This window comes from Rhincodon typus, chromosome 45 (assembly GCF_021869965.1).
Source record: "Rhincodon typus isolate 14 chromosome 45, sRhiTyp1.1, whole genome shotgun sequence".
Classification (NCBI taxonomy): domain Eukaryota; kingdom Metazoa; phylum Chordata; class Chondrichthyes; order Orectolobiformes; family Rhincodontidae; genus Rhincodon; species Rhincodon typus.
In genome coordinates this window covers 2,227,033-2,242,537 of record NC_063376.1, presented here as the reverse complement: position 1 = coordinate 2,242,537, position 15,505 = coordinate 2,227,033, and the positions used below count along the sequence as shown (strand labels likewise).

At 41.1% G+C, this 15,505-nt stretch overlaps 1 protein-coding gene across 3 annotated transcripts in view; it reads right to left on the bottom strand.

The window, feature by feature from the left end:
• Window positions 1-1,180: 1,180 nt before the first annotated feature.
• The window catches only part of LOC109914033 (RPA-related protein RADX-like), a 30,419-nt gene continuing 16,094 nt past the window's right edge, over window positions 1,181-15,505 (bottom strand). For 2 of the 3 annotated variants that reach the window (XM_020513605.2, XM_048620259.1), the window contains 9 exons: window positions 12,637-12,750; window positions 10,761-10,934; window positions 10,150-10,286; window positions 9,197-9,312; window positions 8,251-8,337; window positions 6,150-6,250; window positions 3,948-4,262; window positions 2,866-3,051; window positions 1,181-1,966 (listed from right to left, as the gene is read on the bottom strand). In XM_020513605.2, the coding sequence (XP_020369194.2) occupies window positions 1,836-1,966; window positions 2,866-3,051; window positions 3,948-4,262; window positions 6,150-6,250; window positions 8,251-8,337; window positions 9,197-9,312; window positions 10,150-10,286; window positions 10,761-10,934; window positions 12,637-12,750 (1,361 nt within the window). In that variant the 3' untranslated portion in view covers window positions 1,181-1,835. The remainder of the gene's footprint in view (window positions 1,967-2,865; window positions 3,052-3,947; window positions 4,263-6,149; window positions 6,251-8,250; window positions 8,338-9,196; window positions 9,313-10,149; window positions 10,287-10,760; window positions 10,935-12,636; window positions 12,751-15,505) is intronic. The other variant, XM_048620258.1, reaches the window with a different exon arrangement.

Sequence of the window (15,505 nt, the reverse complement as noted above, 5' to 3'; positions counted from 1 at the left end):
TTCCCCATTTTTAGTATTAAGGTATTGTGATCAGTTTTCACTACATATATGCTTTTATTGTGTATACAGTAAAGGTTGGGTAGGGGAGGAATAGGGAGCCTGGTAAGTGGATGAGTGTTAATGGTAGGTCGAGGGGTCAGGCCTGGAAATGTTAGGATGAACTTAAGATTAACAGTTATCCATGAGTTAGAGCAGATTTTAATCTTTTAGCTTTTCCTGGGTAACTACTGATCTTAAATGAGTCGGAATTCCCCTGCTTCATGACAACTAATGATGTAGCTAATAGGTGTTATTCTTCTCAATTAGTGTTGCCTGGTACCCAGTCCTCGAGCAGTGCCAACAACAATGAGGCTTTAGCATGTCCTTCGTTAATGCTTAGAACAGAATTTGTGCCACAGAACTCATCCTGCACCAAATTCCCATTTCACTTCCTGTTCATGTAGATCAATTCTCTAACTTTTTTTTAAAAAAAGATGCTTCAACAAACTCTTTCTCCCCATGCCTCCACCACACACACAATTTGAAATGAAACTTGAAAGATTTTACCTGAAGAGTGCAGAACTTAGATACCAACCTTTACCAAAATAGTTTCTTGATTAAATAGCCTTTGACATTGTATATAAATAAGAACACATCAGTCAAAACAAGTACACCAATTCACTCTCCCTGGATACAGTGTATTCCAGAGCGCCTCAATGGTTTGCTATCAGTAGGGTGACAGGATTAAGGTGCTGCAAATACAGTGACAGAAGGCAGCAAACCAATTTTGCCAGTCAAGTTAGCAATTATTCATAATCAAAAAATTAGGAAAACAATCTCCAATCATAAAACATAGCACCCAACCCTGGATTAGTGACTCATTCAGTATAAATAGAGTGCACAGTAAGACTCCATAATCTGACAGGTTCCGCCAATTTCTGCCTGATGCCCTTCTATTGTGCTCACCCTAATAATCCATTTTCTGTCAATCTTATTTTCTATAAACAATCTAACTATTGATGCCTGTTCCAATAAATTTAAAATTAATTGCTCAGCTGGAACTAACATTTGTAGAAAAAGTAACAGCAAATTTACATAAAAAGCTAATTATTTCATTCCCTGGCTACAGGGGGAAAAGACACTTCAAAATAAACACTCTCTCCCTGCCTTAAGACTAAATTATTAACAACATTTTTTTTTCTTTTGAGTTGTTTTAACCTGTTCTTTAAATACATACAAACCAAACCCATATTTGCTAAGAGAATTCCCAGCATGTCAATGATAAATAAATTGCTTAACAGATTTCTTTTTCCTCCTCCTCTTGATTTCTCTCCCCACCATCTTTCCTATGATGCCAGACCTTACCTGGGTCAGTTGTTCAGATCGGTCAACTCGGAACTTGACAGGAATGAAACCTTAGCCTTTAGTCAAAATGTCAATACACAGTCTCTTCATATAGCAATTCATGGGCAGAGGAATGAAAAACCTTTAATCAATTTTTTCCATTGCTTAACTGCTGGTGAATGAACACCTCTTAGTCAGTGAGAGGCAGATACAGGACACATTAGATAAGGTTCTCTCCACACTGTTGCCATCAAACACTCCTGTGTATATGTTTTGGGGTGGGGGAGGGCAGTTGAGAGAAGGGTCTTTGTTCACCAATTAGACTTCAGTAGTAGTAATGGGAAGAGATGACAAAGATTGATACAGTTCCATAGGAACAGATTTTTTTTCTTTTTATAAGTACAGAAAAAAACAAAACAAAATTAAAATTCCAATGTGACTGAGAACTGCATTCAATCCAGTCCAAGCAAATATTGTTGGGGGATAAAAAGAAACAAAAATGCTTGAGTGGTTCAGAGAGCTCTGTGCTGGACATAGGCACGATTGAGAACAACTTCAACATTCGTGCCTCCTTGATTGCAGATATCGAGGATAAAGATGAACAGCATTTCCTCCAAACCAACTGCAGATCTGAGAATGTCACCTGTCAATAAGCAAATCCGTGATTTGTAGGTTAGGTTAAAAACTGTCAATTTTCACTTTTGTACTGCTTGGTTTTCAAAACTTATCCATTGGCGCTTAGAAGAATGAAAGGTGATCTTATTGAAACAGAACTATGAATTGATGGATAGATGCTGAGAGGATTTTCCCTCTTTGGGAAAAACTAGAACTATGGGACACTTTAAAAATAAGCAGCCTCATTTAAATTAGAAGTGACGAACATTGTCTTACAGGCTTATTGGTTTGTAGTTGCCTTCCTCATTGTGCAATGGAGGTTGGGTCATTGAATATTTTAAAGGGTGAATCACAAAATCCCTAGAGTGCAGAAACCGGCCATTCAGCCTATCAAGTGTACACCAACCCTCCAATGACATAACATAACAATGACATTTCCTTGGGTAAATGTTAACAAAGAGCTCTACTGAAACTGCACGACCAGATGCTTCTTTTTCTAACTTACACCTGTCATTTCAAAATAGTTTAGCAGAGTTTTTTTTTTTTAAAAACTCCTTGACAGCTGCATCCAGTTTTTTATTTAAAGTTTGAAAAGCAGACCACTGCAAGAATTTCAGATTATAACAGTTATACAAAGTTTCAAAATACTCCATTAATTCCCAACGCCAACACTGCAAATGAAGGCTCTCGTACAGTCAAAATGGGATCTCTTTGAATTCAGCACCACCCTCTTTTGCTGCTGGTAAAAACTGGATGTCAAAAATAGGGTCATGCCTTCCACATCAAAGGATAAGGAAACAAAAGGATGTGGTAATAGTGAGATGATGAAGAGTGGGAACAGAGTTAAGCTATCAGTAGGCAGTTGGAACTCAGTCAGAGTCAGTATATTCAGGAACAGAGAGAGAAGACAACAGTAGGGTCAATTACCAGGGGAAGGTGTAGAGCTCTCTGCACTGTCTGTGCCAGTATGGCAGGTCTGGCTGGATGCTGGCCCTCCGTGAGCCAGAATGGAGATCAGGGTGTTGCTGTGCTTGGCAGGATACATCGCTCTGTGATCCAACCTGGAAATGATAGGGAGAAAGATGGCATCTAAAGACAGCTCTTCATTCAGTCCTGGAAATTGAGAGAGGATAAAACAAGTAAGATTCCCGTTTAATATCCCCTTTTCTCCTAACTTAAGATCAAGTTGTTGAAGGTATTTCCAAACTTTGCTGTAATAATCTCAGCTGTCGATTGGATATTAACACTCTTAGATTAAGGAACACAGAGTTCCTGCTCCAGATCACAATCAAAACCATCCCTCCCACCAAGCATCAGGGGTGGAAATTTCGAATAAGGCAAAGATAGGAGTGTTCAGACAAATAGAAGGCCCACAACAACCTCCTTAAAGCAACTGGGGATAGACAATAAATGGCAGCCATACCAATAAAACCTCCATTGATATGAATGATTTGAAAATAAGTAACTTTTACCTGATTGCTGTCCATATCCCTGGGAGATTTCAGAAGAGCTGACAAGGTCACATATGAACAGCTCTTGGAGAAGCCTTCTGAAGGGCAATAGTATCGGAGGCATTATATTCCAGCAACACACAGCACATTACAAAGGAAAGTGACCAAAGTTGGAACCTACAGCACTAGAATCATACAGGGCCAAAGTCTACAGATGGCCATTTGCCCCACTGTGTCTATCAACTCCTTGCAAGAGGAATCCAATTCTAATCCTCTCTGTCCCAATATCTCCCTATAGAACATTATCCCAAATTAATCCCACTGCTCTATTCTCTCACCACAGCTCTGTATCAGTTTCAAAGTAATTACACTCCTCCTATAGATTTGTATCCAAACTAATCTCATCGTCCATGCTTTCCCCAAAGACTTGTGACAACCTAAAAATTGGAATGTACAGGCTAGTCCCAGGATCCAGAAGCTCCTGCACAAACTGCCAATACATGCTGACAGTAGCAAAATCTTGAGACTGCCAGATCTTGTTAACCAAGCTCCCTTTACCTAAAATGGTCACAGTGTAGTATCCGCAGCAACACGCTGGTTCACAGTGTTCCAGATCCTCAATCTGACCTGCTGGGATTCCAGAAAAATTAGAGGGCTGGAGACCAAAGGTTTTGAGGAGCAAGGACTTGTCTCTGAAGTGGAAGCGACGAGCCACCATTTGGGAAATGTCTCCGCGATGGGCGATGTGCTCCTGCTGTGACGGGCAGGCAGTCCAAGAGAAGATGGGATGGGCTAAGCTCATTGCACTTGGCGTCTCCTCCATATCATCAGAGTCTGTGCAGAACTCCTCACATGCTTTTATGAAGTTTAGAGCTTTAAAAGGAAGAACAACTGTGCTGCATTCATACCATTCCAAATTTCACATCTAAGTCTGCTTCATATAAAACAGTTTAACAGTACAGCCATTATTATGGAAGTGAATGCAGAAGCCATTTTGTGCATAGTACAACTATATGCACTGCAAAGATTGGTGGTTATGAATCTACTTTTAATGTTATTGCTTTAGGAATCAGACCAAGAAAAGTCTCTGCTCTTCAGCTAAAATTATAAAATCTTTTGATTTGAACAGTTGAACAACACTGATATTTAACATCTCAACCCCCAACTCTATGTTGATATTTTAGCCTATCTTAAACGTTGGATACAATGTAAATAAACCCACAAGATGAGTGTCACAGAAATTTACAGCTCAATAGGTGGCCATTCAGCCCATCTTATCTTTTGCTTTGCAGATCAATCCTGAATATTCCCACTGTCGTGTCTTCCCAAATACTTACATCAATGCCAAAATAATCCAAGTGCCTTGCTCTCTCCTCACAACTTTGCAGCAATCCCCAAACTAATTCTGTTGACTCATGCCTTCCCTACAACCCTATATCAATCCCCAAACCAATTCCATTGACATGCTGTCTCCAAATAGCCTTGTATAAACCCCAAACTAATCACACTGCTCTTCTCTCTCCCCTTTGTCCTGCATCATCAATCCCATAGCCTCACTTTTTCTTCATAACCTGATTTAGTCCCTGACCAACCCCATTGCTCCACTCTCCCATTATAGCCCTGTATCAAGCCCAGACTAATCTACTATCCTGAAATGCATATAGATCTTTACCTATAATCATGAAAAATTATTACTGTAATATATTGATGATCTAGGGCATAACTTCAGATTACACAAAATTCAAATGTAGCAAACTGTGAGTAAAATAACAGACTTCATTCAGGAGGACACAGAAGAATTAGATAGATGTGCACTAGTGATGCCAAGGAATACAAGGCTATGGACCAATTGCTGGAAAATGGGATTAGAATAGTCAGATGGTTATTTTTGACTGGTGCAGATCCGATGGGCCAAAAAGCCTTTTTCTGTGCTGTAGACCTCTATGACTCTTTGAGACACTTGGCAGGTGAAATTTAAGGCAAAGAAATATTAAGGGATTCATTATGGTATAAAGAATAAGGTCAGTAAATATAAGCTAAACTGAAACAATTTGGTGGGAAGGTGCAGGAACAGAGAATTTTCCATTTTGTTGTGATGATGCGTAATGTGCTGCTTGAATGAATGGTGGATGCAGATTCAGTAATAATTTTAAAAAATGTAACTGCAGTGGGCAAAATCTACGTCTATACAAAAAAGCCAATACAGACAAAATTGACAGAATAGCCTCCACAAGAACCATGATTCTAATTACAACGACAAACTCAAACTAATCCTGGTTTTCTCCATTACATCAGACTGCTGGGACATTGATAAACTATCTGGATGAAAATAACATAGAACATGAATTGGCGCCAACAGAATTGGCGCCAACAGATAATATCAAAGAGCCTCTCAATGTTTCTAACCTGTTTTTGGGACAAGAGAGGGTCGATTAGTTCCTTTCCAAACTTGAATCGACTCAAACATAGCAGAGATGGTTCCACGTATTAATCTCTGCAGCCACAAAAGTGCTGGCTTGTGAGTTTGTCAGGTACCAGCTGTCCTCTGGTATCTCACCAGCACTGGCATGCTGCATTTGAGAACCTAGTCACAGAATACAGCCAGATCTTTAGCTGCTAAGGAGAACAGCAGGGCATGGGATCACAGCTCAGTCATATTCTGACTTCAGGAGTTATCACCTTTGGGGTGATAACCCATAGCCATATCCTAATAACAGAACAAAACACTGAATGCTGTGAGGAAGCTTGGTTTGTTCGAACCTTTCCCAGGACTTGCATCACGGTTCATGTCCTTCTCATGTTTTCGTAGATGGTGAGTTGGATTCTCTTCCTCCCCAGTTGATTCTGTATCCTTACCGAGTCTAGGTTAAAAAGGAACTAATTATACTATGTGGTGCTTTCACATACTAATGTTCTAAATGTTTCACTAGGGAGAGTTTAAGTGAAAACTAGAATTTATTGTCACGTACTAAAAGGTCGTAGAAATCAGAGTCAAAGAGTTACCTTTTTACAAAATGATACGGCAGAGGAGGCTGTTCAGCCCACTGTGCCTATTGTGTCTCTTTAAAACAGTTTTCCCATTAGCCCCATTCCTTTGCCCTTTCCCTATAGCCCTGCAAATAACTCCCTTTTGAAAGCCATTTTTGAATTGGTTTCCACCATCATTTTAGGCAGCATGTTTCAGATCACTACAACTCACCCTATAAAAGGTAATCCCCCATTTCCCCCTCTGGTTCTTTTACTAATGATCTTAAGTGTGTTCTCTGGTTTCCCATCCATTCTGCCAGTGCTAACTGTTTCTCCCTTTTTACTGTATTAGTAGGAGTAATATAGAAGAACTACTTTAAATCTCTCTTCAAGCCCTAAAGAGAACAATCTCAGCTGCTCAGTTTTCTCAAATAACTGAAGTCCCCCATTCTGGCCAGTCTCATAAAGCTCTTCTCCACTCTCTCCAGACCTCAACATCTTTTGAAAATGTAATGCTTAATATCTGAAGCAACAACCCAGCTGAGGCCCAACCAGTAATTTACAAAGCTTTTGCACAAATGCTTTGGATTTGAACTCTGTGCTTCTAAAGTCCAGAGTACATTTTTTAAAGCATAAAAGTAGGAACTCTTGCTACAGTTATATAGGGAATTGGTGAGATGACATTCAGAGTACTGTGTACAGTTTTGATTTCCTTATTTGAGGAGGTTCTTCACAGAAAATTCACTAAGTCGATACCTGGAACAAAGCAGCTGTCTCATGAGGAAACATTAATCAGATCGTGGTTCAGTGGCATTTAGAAGAGGTGATCTTGTTGAAAAACAAGGTTTTGAAAGTTTAAGAATAAAGGAGCTCCTATTTAGGACAGCAAAGAGGAGGAATTTCTTTTCTCGCAGGATTGTCAATCTTTAGAATTTCCTCCGACAAACAGCAGTGGAGGCAAGGCCGCTGAATATATTCAAGACTGACTGAGACATGTTTTTGATCCACGAAAAGTCACAGGTGGTCAGAAAGCAAAAGTGGAGTTACGGCCACAATCAGATTAGCCATTATTTTAATTATGGCAGAGTCAGCTCAAGGGGCTAACTTCTATTCCCACTTTTTTTCTTCTACATTAAACAACCATGACATCTATTTTTAAGTGAACAGCTATTATTCAGTAAAGAGATTTAAGAGATTTGGAAGGTAGTGTACATAGGCATTGTCACCACATCTGCAGGAAGGAAAATATGGAGCTGTCAGAGGTTAGAGAGCAGAGGATATAAGCATTAGAACATAGTGCACTAAAAGATATGGAACTTGCGAAGTTTAAAAGGATGATGTTGCTGAATGTGTGCAATTCTGGATAAGTTACAACATTGTTCTCAATTGTTCTTGCAATTTGGAACTTGTGCACAGTGGAGCTAAGCGAGGGAACACAGAGAAGAACTCCAGCCTAAAGGTGAGGCGTTTACTGGGTTGTGAAGACAATGTGAGCTCATGGAGAATTTAAATGCAGACTTACAAGAATTATGCAGTGTTCACAGCACAGAAACACACCTTTTGGCCCATGGTAAACTTTATGCTCTGTACAAGCTTCCTCTTTATCAGAACCTATTAGCACAATCTTCTATTCGTTTCTCCACCAAGTATTTATCCAGATTCCCCTTAAATGTTTCTACACAATTCACCTCAGTCACTGTCTTTTGTAGCGAGTTCCTCACTCTCACCATTGGTTGGGCAAAAAGGTTTCTCCCTAATTCTCTGTTTCACTTATTAGTGGATATGTTACAGTTATATCCTCTAGTCAGCACCTTTAGGAAGGAATTGGAGTTCATCCATTAGACGTGCAGTGCTGAGCAGCAAGACATTCAGAGTGAGTGAATGCTTCAGTTACCTCACTGGTGTGCATTTTCTCTCGCAGAATGCGCCTTTTCTTTTTCTTTTCTTTGACAAGCCCGCTTGTTTTTTTGGAGGAGGTCCACTGGTGAAACATAAAGTTACAGTATATTAATTCAGTCGCATTTCCAACAGAGAAGTTTATGGTGTTCCTTTGTGGCGAAGTTAGGTCTCACTGTACTGCCTCCTACTGTATGACTCACGCTCCCCTCCTATGCCCCTTTCCAAACCCCCAGTGTCTCTAAACTGTGCGAATTGTTAGCTCCCTCAGTTACATCTCACAACACAGGGGAACTAAAAGCTATGCTTGTCACCTGATCACAACCTTTTGTCTACCTTTCCAAACTTGGTTTCACTCTCCTGGATTACTGCTGCTAATTATGTCTTTTGATTATCGTTTGAGTTGTTTGAGATGGTAACTTGCCCAACAAGATGAGGAACACCCTCGGATCCACTCTCTAGTCTGTAATCTGGCATTAGCCCTGGCAGCAAAGTAAGAGGTCTCTGGAAAATGTGAGAGAGAGGGTGGGAGAAATCAGCCAAGATTCCTACGTCTGATAATCATCCCAATGACCAACTCCCCACCCCACCTAGAAATGTAACTGGCTGCACACCAGACTACACCACAATGCTCTTTGCAATCAACTAGCTCATTGGCACTCACTGTTCAGATTCATGAATGTGAAACAGGCAGAGGGAGTTTTGAACACAAACCCCATACGTTGGTCATTGCCTTCACCAGGGGACAGGAGATCTCGAGCACTGAGTAATTCAAGTAGCTGGTTTCTCTAACCAGCAAAATAACTGACTTGGAATGCTTGAACTAGTCCCCAGCTGGAAAAAAATTCCATTCCTTACAAATAAATATGTCTTGCCTTCACAAACACAAATCTCCAACAACAGAAAACAATTCCACATTTCCACACCTGGAAAATAAACCTCACCTCATGACAGGGATTACAGGACTTTTGTTTCCTCTTGTGCCCCGAAATGGCTGGTCAGCATCAAGTAATTCTTCACACTCCTCAGTTCCTCCAACAGCATTATAGACTTCAGTAAACTGTAAGACAAGAACTTGCCAGAGAAACCAATTGGCTACCTGATAGGCTGGAAATCTGATCATATGACAGCAACTTCCTGTTCTTCCACCAAGAAGTAACTTCACAAAAGCCTACATCAGTGTCTTCTTTACCCAGCACAAACCCCCGATATGGTGAAAGGTGGTGTATTACTGCCTTGTAAGATAGCAAGGGTATCTTATTGGTGCATTGACATGAAACAACGAGGAAACATGTTTCTGTACAAAGTGACATTGGGACATTTAAAAACTCAACTTCAAAAATAATCAGTTGGCTGTAAAGTCTTTGTTGTGAGGTAGGAAGCACAGCAGTCAATTTGTGCTCAGCAAGCTGTCATCAGAAAATGGCCAGAAAACACGTTTTCTCGTAATGTTATGTCGCATATACACATCAGCCAGGAGACTAGGCACACTTCCCTGGTCTTCTTCAAAGTAATCCCTTGGATTCTTTTAAGTTCACCAGAATGCAGACAAAGCCTTGGTTTGATGTTTCATCTATTACCTCCAACAGTACAACACTCGATCAGTATTCTACTTTTTGAGTGTCTACTTGGTTATAATGCTCAATTTTCCACGGTGGGATCTGGACCCACAGATCTTGAGGTGCAAGCTCTGACCACAGGTGACACAAGATGTCTTTGAGTTAGGTAATGCTGCCCTAGTGATTCCATCTGGCATGTCTAGAAGCACACAAACAAATACAATTTCTCCTTTCCCAACACTACTCAAGTCAATGTATTCTATACAATATTCCATTCTTAGTCTCTTCCTTTTGCCACCAACCCCATTGTAAAACAACTGTTTAGACATCTCTGTTACCTCTTCATCCATTCTGCCCAGTAACTGGTATTTTACAGATTTGATTCGTCCCTGTACAGTGACCTGCCTATACTCTCGATACTCCAGCTGATTCAGGTACTGCTTCAATTCAGACATCGTAGTCAAGGGAGACATACCTAAAAAAGATAGATTTGGCTTTTCTTAAAAAAAAAGCACAAATGTTTTTGCTCCTTTCCTGTAGGCACTGCATACCACCATACATTAGATCACAGTAACCCCCTTAAACAGTGAAGTTGCACAAAACTTACATGACATAGAAGGGAGGGCAACCTGTCTTAAAGTAACAATATTTTGATAGTCATGTCGAGTGACTGCAGGACACTAGGGCAATCTATGAATTGTGGTGGTGAAAACTTTTATGTCCACCTTGAAGGGCAGATAAAGCAACAGAAAGACTGCAACTCCTACAGTGAAGCATTGGCTGCAATTAAAGTGTCAGCCTATATTATGTCCCAACCTTCTGCAGTAGTATTGAGACCACAGCCTTCTAAGAGGGAGCGCAGACAGCAGCCGAGCAGAGAAGCCCAAAGCAGATAAAATAAATACGTGACACTGGACATTAAGCAAGAGACCAGATCCAGCTTCCTCACCAAGTATTTCACGTCGATAATCCCGCTCGCTTGGAGGAAGGGGAGGATAGGTGTAACATCCACCAATCTGAGTGTGGCTTAATGTGTCCCTTTCTTGATCCTTGGCAGATTGTATCCAATTAATAAACTCCTTTACCTTTGGGTTTTTCACGTATAATTTCCCATGATGATGACCTAAAGGGGACAGGTGAAGGTGGAAATACATTAAGACCTTAGTCAAGACATTATGCAGTGAATTACGTCTATGCTCAGAGACCAGGGGAACTGCACATAATGTCACACACCATTTCTTGCCTGCTGGACAGATAACTGTAAAAGCTTGGTGCAGTAGCCAGCCCACCAAATTCCAAGCTTATTTGTCACTGTGAGCTGATAAGAAGTTGGGGCAGTAGTTGTCTACATACAGTCGTACAGTACGGAAACAGTCCTTTGGTCAAACTTATCCATGCCGTCCAGATAACCTATAAAAATCTAGTTCCATTTGCTAGCATTTGGTTATATACCCATCCAGATGCCTTTTAAATGTTGTAATCGTACCAGCCTCTAACACTTCCTCTGGCAGCTCATTTCATACACACACCACCCTCTGCGTGAAAACGTTGCCCCTTAGGGACCTTTTTATAACTTACTCCTCTCATCTTAAACCTATGCCTGCTAGTTTGACTCCCCCACTCTGAGAGAACGACCTTGGCTATTCACCCTATCCATGCCCCTCATGATTTTATAAACCTCAATAAGGTCTCCCCTCAGCCTCTGACGGTCCAGGGAAAATAGCTCCAGCCTATTCAGCCCGTCCTTATAGCTCAAATCCTTCCAAGCCTGGCAACATCCTCGTCAATCTTTTCTGCACCCTTTCAAGTTTCACAACGTCTTTCCTACTGCAGGGAGACTAAACTGAACACGGTGTTCCAAAAGTGGCCTAACCAATATTCTGTACAGCAGCAACATGACATCCCAAATCTTATACTCAATGCACTGACCAAAACATGCTACCTCAAATGACCTAAAAGGCAGGAACAAATCCTCAGCTGTTCTAGGGCCTCATGTTGCTGTTAAGTTTATGAAAGTATCAGTTAGGATCAGGAGGAGGTCACTCAGTATCGCAAGCCTGCTGTGCCATTCAGTAAGATCATGGCTCATCGGATTACACCATTTTCCCGCCTGCCCTCAATAATCTTTCACCTGCTTTATTATCAAGCATCTATTTACTTTTGCTTCAAAAATATTTAAAAATTCTACTTCCATCTCTCTTTGAGGAAGAGAGGTCCAAAGTCTCATGAGCTTCTGTGACAAAAAAGTTCTCCTTGTCACCGTCTTAAATGGGTGATCCCTTATACTGTTTTTATCAACAGTTTTGGGGTGGAATGTGTGCCTCCAGCAATCAAACATAATATGTTGCAAAGGATTAGTTTAACTTCATTCATAGAATGCGAGCAAGTCTATTAAGGGTCCTCCACATCTCCAACACAGTGCTAGACATTTTCTCTCAGATAAAAATTATATTCTCGTCTGATCAAGCTTTCTTTTAGAAGTGTCAAGTGAACCAAATCAAGTCTCTCTCCATTCCAACTATTTACTGAGTAAACCTACATTAGGAGGCTGACATAGGAACAGGAGATCATTCTGTCACCTGAGCTGGTCTGACACTTAGATTGAGCTATACTTCTAAATTCATCTGTCTGCCTTGGGTCCATAACCTTCAAACTGTTCACCCAACAAAAATCTACTGACTACATTTTCTATTTTCTTACCAACCCTCCCTTATTAGGGTTCACTCCCATCCCTCTAGTCATGAGGTAGCACAAGAAAACAGGGCCCCATCCTTCAGTGTTTGTCAGCAATACATGCACTAGAAGTCCTCTCGCCATATACATACCATTGACATATACTTGGCTGTACTCGGTGCTTTGCAGGTAAGGAAATGCTGTCTGTCCGCTGGGATCGATCATTTTGCATTCCAGCCTAACATTCGTACACACAAGCAAGGTCACTTAAATCAAAAAAGAAACACTTTTGAGCATGGGTTTTAGATGAATCATTTTGTTTGTCTTGGCATCATCATTTTTATAACTAAGTTAAGGCCCTCCTCTGCTAATACTCCTGAACGGTTTGGAATCTGGAAATGAACTATAAAGGCACAACCAACAGACTGGTGTATCCCTTTAGGAATGTCATTTCAGTGTTCATAACAATTCAACAAGGAATAAAGAACAAGAGTAGGCCACTCGTTCTTTTCAAGCCTGCTCTGCCATTCATGGCTGATTTTAACCTCAACTCTATATTCCTGCATTCTCCCAATAAGTTTTCATCCCTTTAGAATCATAGAATCCCTACAGGGAGGAAACAGGCCATGCAGCCCATCAAGTTCACATTGCCCCTCCATACAGCATCCCACCCAGATCTCCCCTCTGCCCTCCCACACCGGTGCTGTGAGGCAGCAGTCCTAACCACTGAGCCACTGTGCCTCAATCAATAATAACTCACTCTGCTTTAAAAATACTTAAAAATTCTACATTCACAGCCTTTTGAAGAAGGCAATTCCAAAGACTCACAACCATCACAGAAACTGTTTCTCCTCTTATCACTTGTCTTATATGGGTGACACATTATTTTAAATTACAATCCTAGTTCTATATTCTTCCATAAGAGGAAACATCATTTCCACATCCACCAGTTAAGATCTTTCAGGATCGTATATGTTTCAATTAAGTCACCTCTGACTCTTTCAAACTCCAGTGAATACAGGCTTAGTCTGTCTAACCTTTCCTCATAAGGCAGGCTGCTCATTACAAGTATTAGTCGCGTAAACCTTCTCTTAACTGCTTCCACTGCATTAACATCCTTCCATAAGTATGATGACCAGTGTTGCCCAGATGGGGTGCCACCAATGCCCTGTATAACTGAAGCATAACGTCTCTACTCTTGCATTTAATTCCCCTCAGAAAAAAACATAAACAGACAAATCTACTGGAATGCTTGAGGATGTATCTAGCAGAATTGATCCGGGGAAACTAGTGAATGTGGTTTCTTTGGTCTTTCAGAAAGCTTTAGATGCAGGAAGATATTCCTGATGGTGGGGGAGTCCAGAACTAGGGGTCATAGGTTATGGATAAGGGGTAAACCTTTTAGGACTCTGATAACAAAAAATTCCTTCACCCAGAGAGTGGTGAGCCTGTGGAATTCACTATCACAGAAAGCAGTTAAGGCCAAAACATTGTGTTTTCAAGGAGGAGATAGATATAGCTCTTGAAGCTAAAGGAATCAAGAGATTTGTGGGGAGGTTGAGATTAGGATATTGAGTTTGACGATCAGCCATGATCCTACTGAATGGCAGAGCAGGCTCGAGGGGTCGGATGGCCTACTCCTGCTGCTATTTTCTATGTTAAATGTTATCCACCTGTAAATTCTAACATCCATAAATTTCAGGCTTCCACCTCTGGACTGCTTTTGTAACTAAAACAATTCTCCATCAAAGTGTGACACCTTCAGCAACGATGGTTGAAGGGTGACAAACTGGGGCTAGACATTTAACACAACATACTAACAGATCTCCAGTAGCACTGCAGGCAGTAATTTGGGCATTGTGCTGATTGGTAATGCCTGTTGTGGCACGTAATGGTCAACAAAATAAACAGTGGATAGGACAGTTGGATTTAACATCTTGCATGTACTTCACAGATTACAAAGTAGGTCATTCACACAAAGTGAAGCCTCAATGTGTCTTGCTGGATAGTACTGAGTCCATCGCTATTCCCAGAAAAAGTGAAGAATCCTCCTAATATTTCTGCAAACTTCCAGTCGTACAGATTAACCAGCCATTCATTTCATAGAATCATACAGTACAGAAGAGGCCCTTCAATCCATAGAGTCCGCACCAACAAAAAGTTACTCCCTAAATCTACGCAAGTCCCATTTTCCAGCACTTGGCCCACAGTCTTAAATGTTATGACATTTCTAGTGCTCATCCAACTCTTTCTTAAAGGTTCTGAGGTTTTCTGTCTCAACTGTTGTCCCTGGCAGTGCATTCCAGATTCCCACCACATTCTCAGTGAAAAACATTTTCCTCAAATCCCCTCTAAACCTCTTGCCTTTCACCTTAAAATCATGCCACCTTGTTACTGACTCTTCGACAAAGGGGAGCAGCTGTTTTTTATCCATTCTGTCCATCCCCTCAATCTTATACACCTCAATCACATCCCTTCTCCCACCTTCTCTGCTCCAAAGAAAACAACCTGAGCTTATCCAGCCTTTGTTCATAGCTAAACTGCTTCATTCCAGGCAATATCCTGGTGTATCTTCTCTGCACCCCCTCCAGCACAATCACATCCTTCCTTTATTGTGGTGACCAGAACTGCATGCAGTACTCCAGTCATAGTCAAACCAAAGACCTGTACAGCTCCAACACAACCTCTGTGCCCTTATCAACGATGCCAGGACTGATAAAGGTACTTGCCTCATATGCCTTAACTACCCTGTTAAATGACTCGCCATCTTCAGAGGTCTATGGACAAGCAACCCAAGATCCCACTGTTTTTGAGCTTCCTCGTGTCCTGTCATTGATTGATTGTACATTTGTAGTTCGTGGGATGTCCCCTGTTGCCGAATGACAGCTGCACAAGCTGACTCAACTTATTTACACCTGAGATAACACAGTGTGGAGCTGGAGGAACACAGCAGGCCAGGCAGCATCAGAGGAGCAGGAAAGTTGACGTTTCGGGTTGGGACCCTTCTTCAGAAATGGGGCT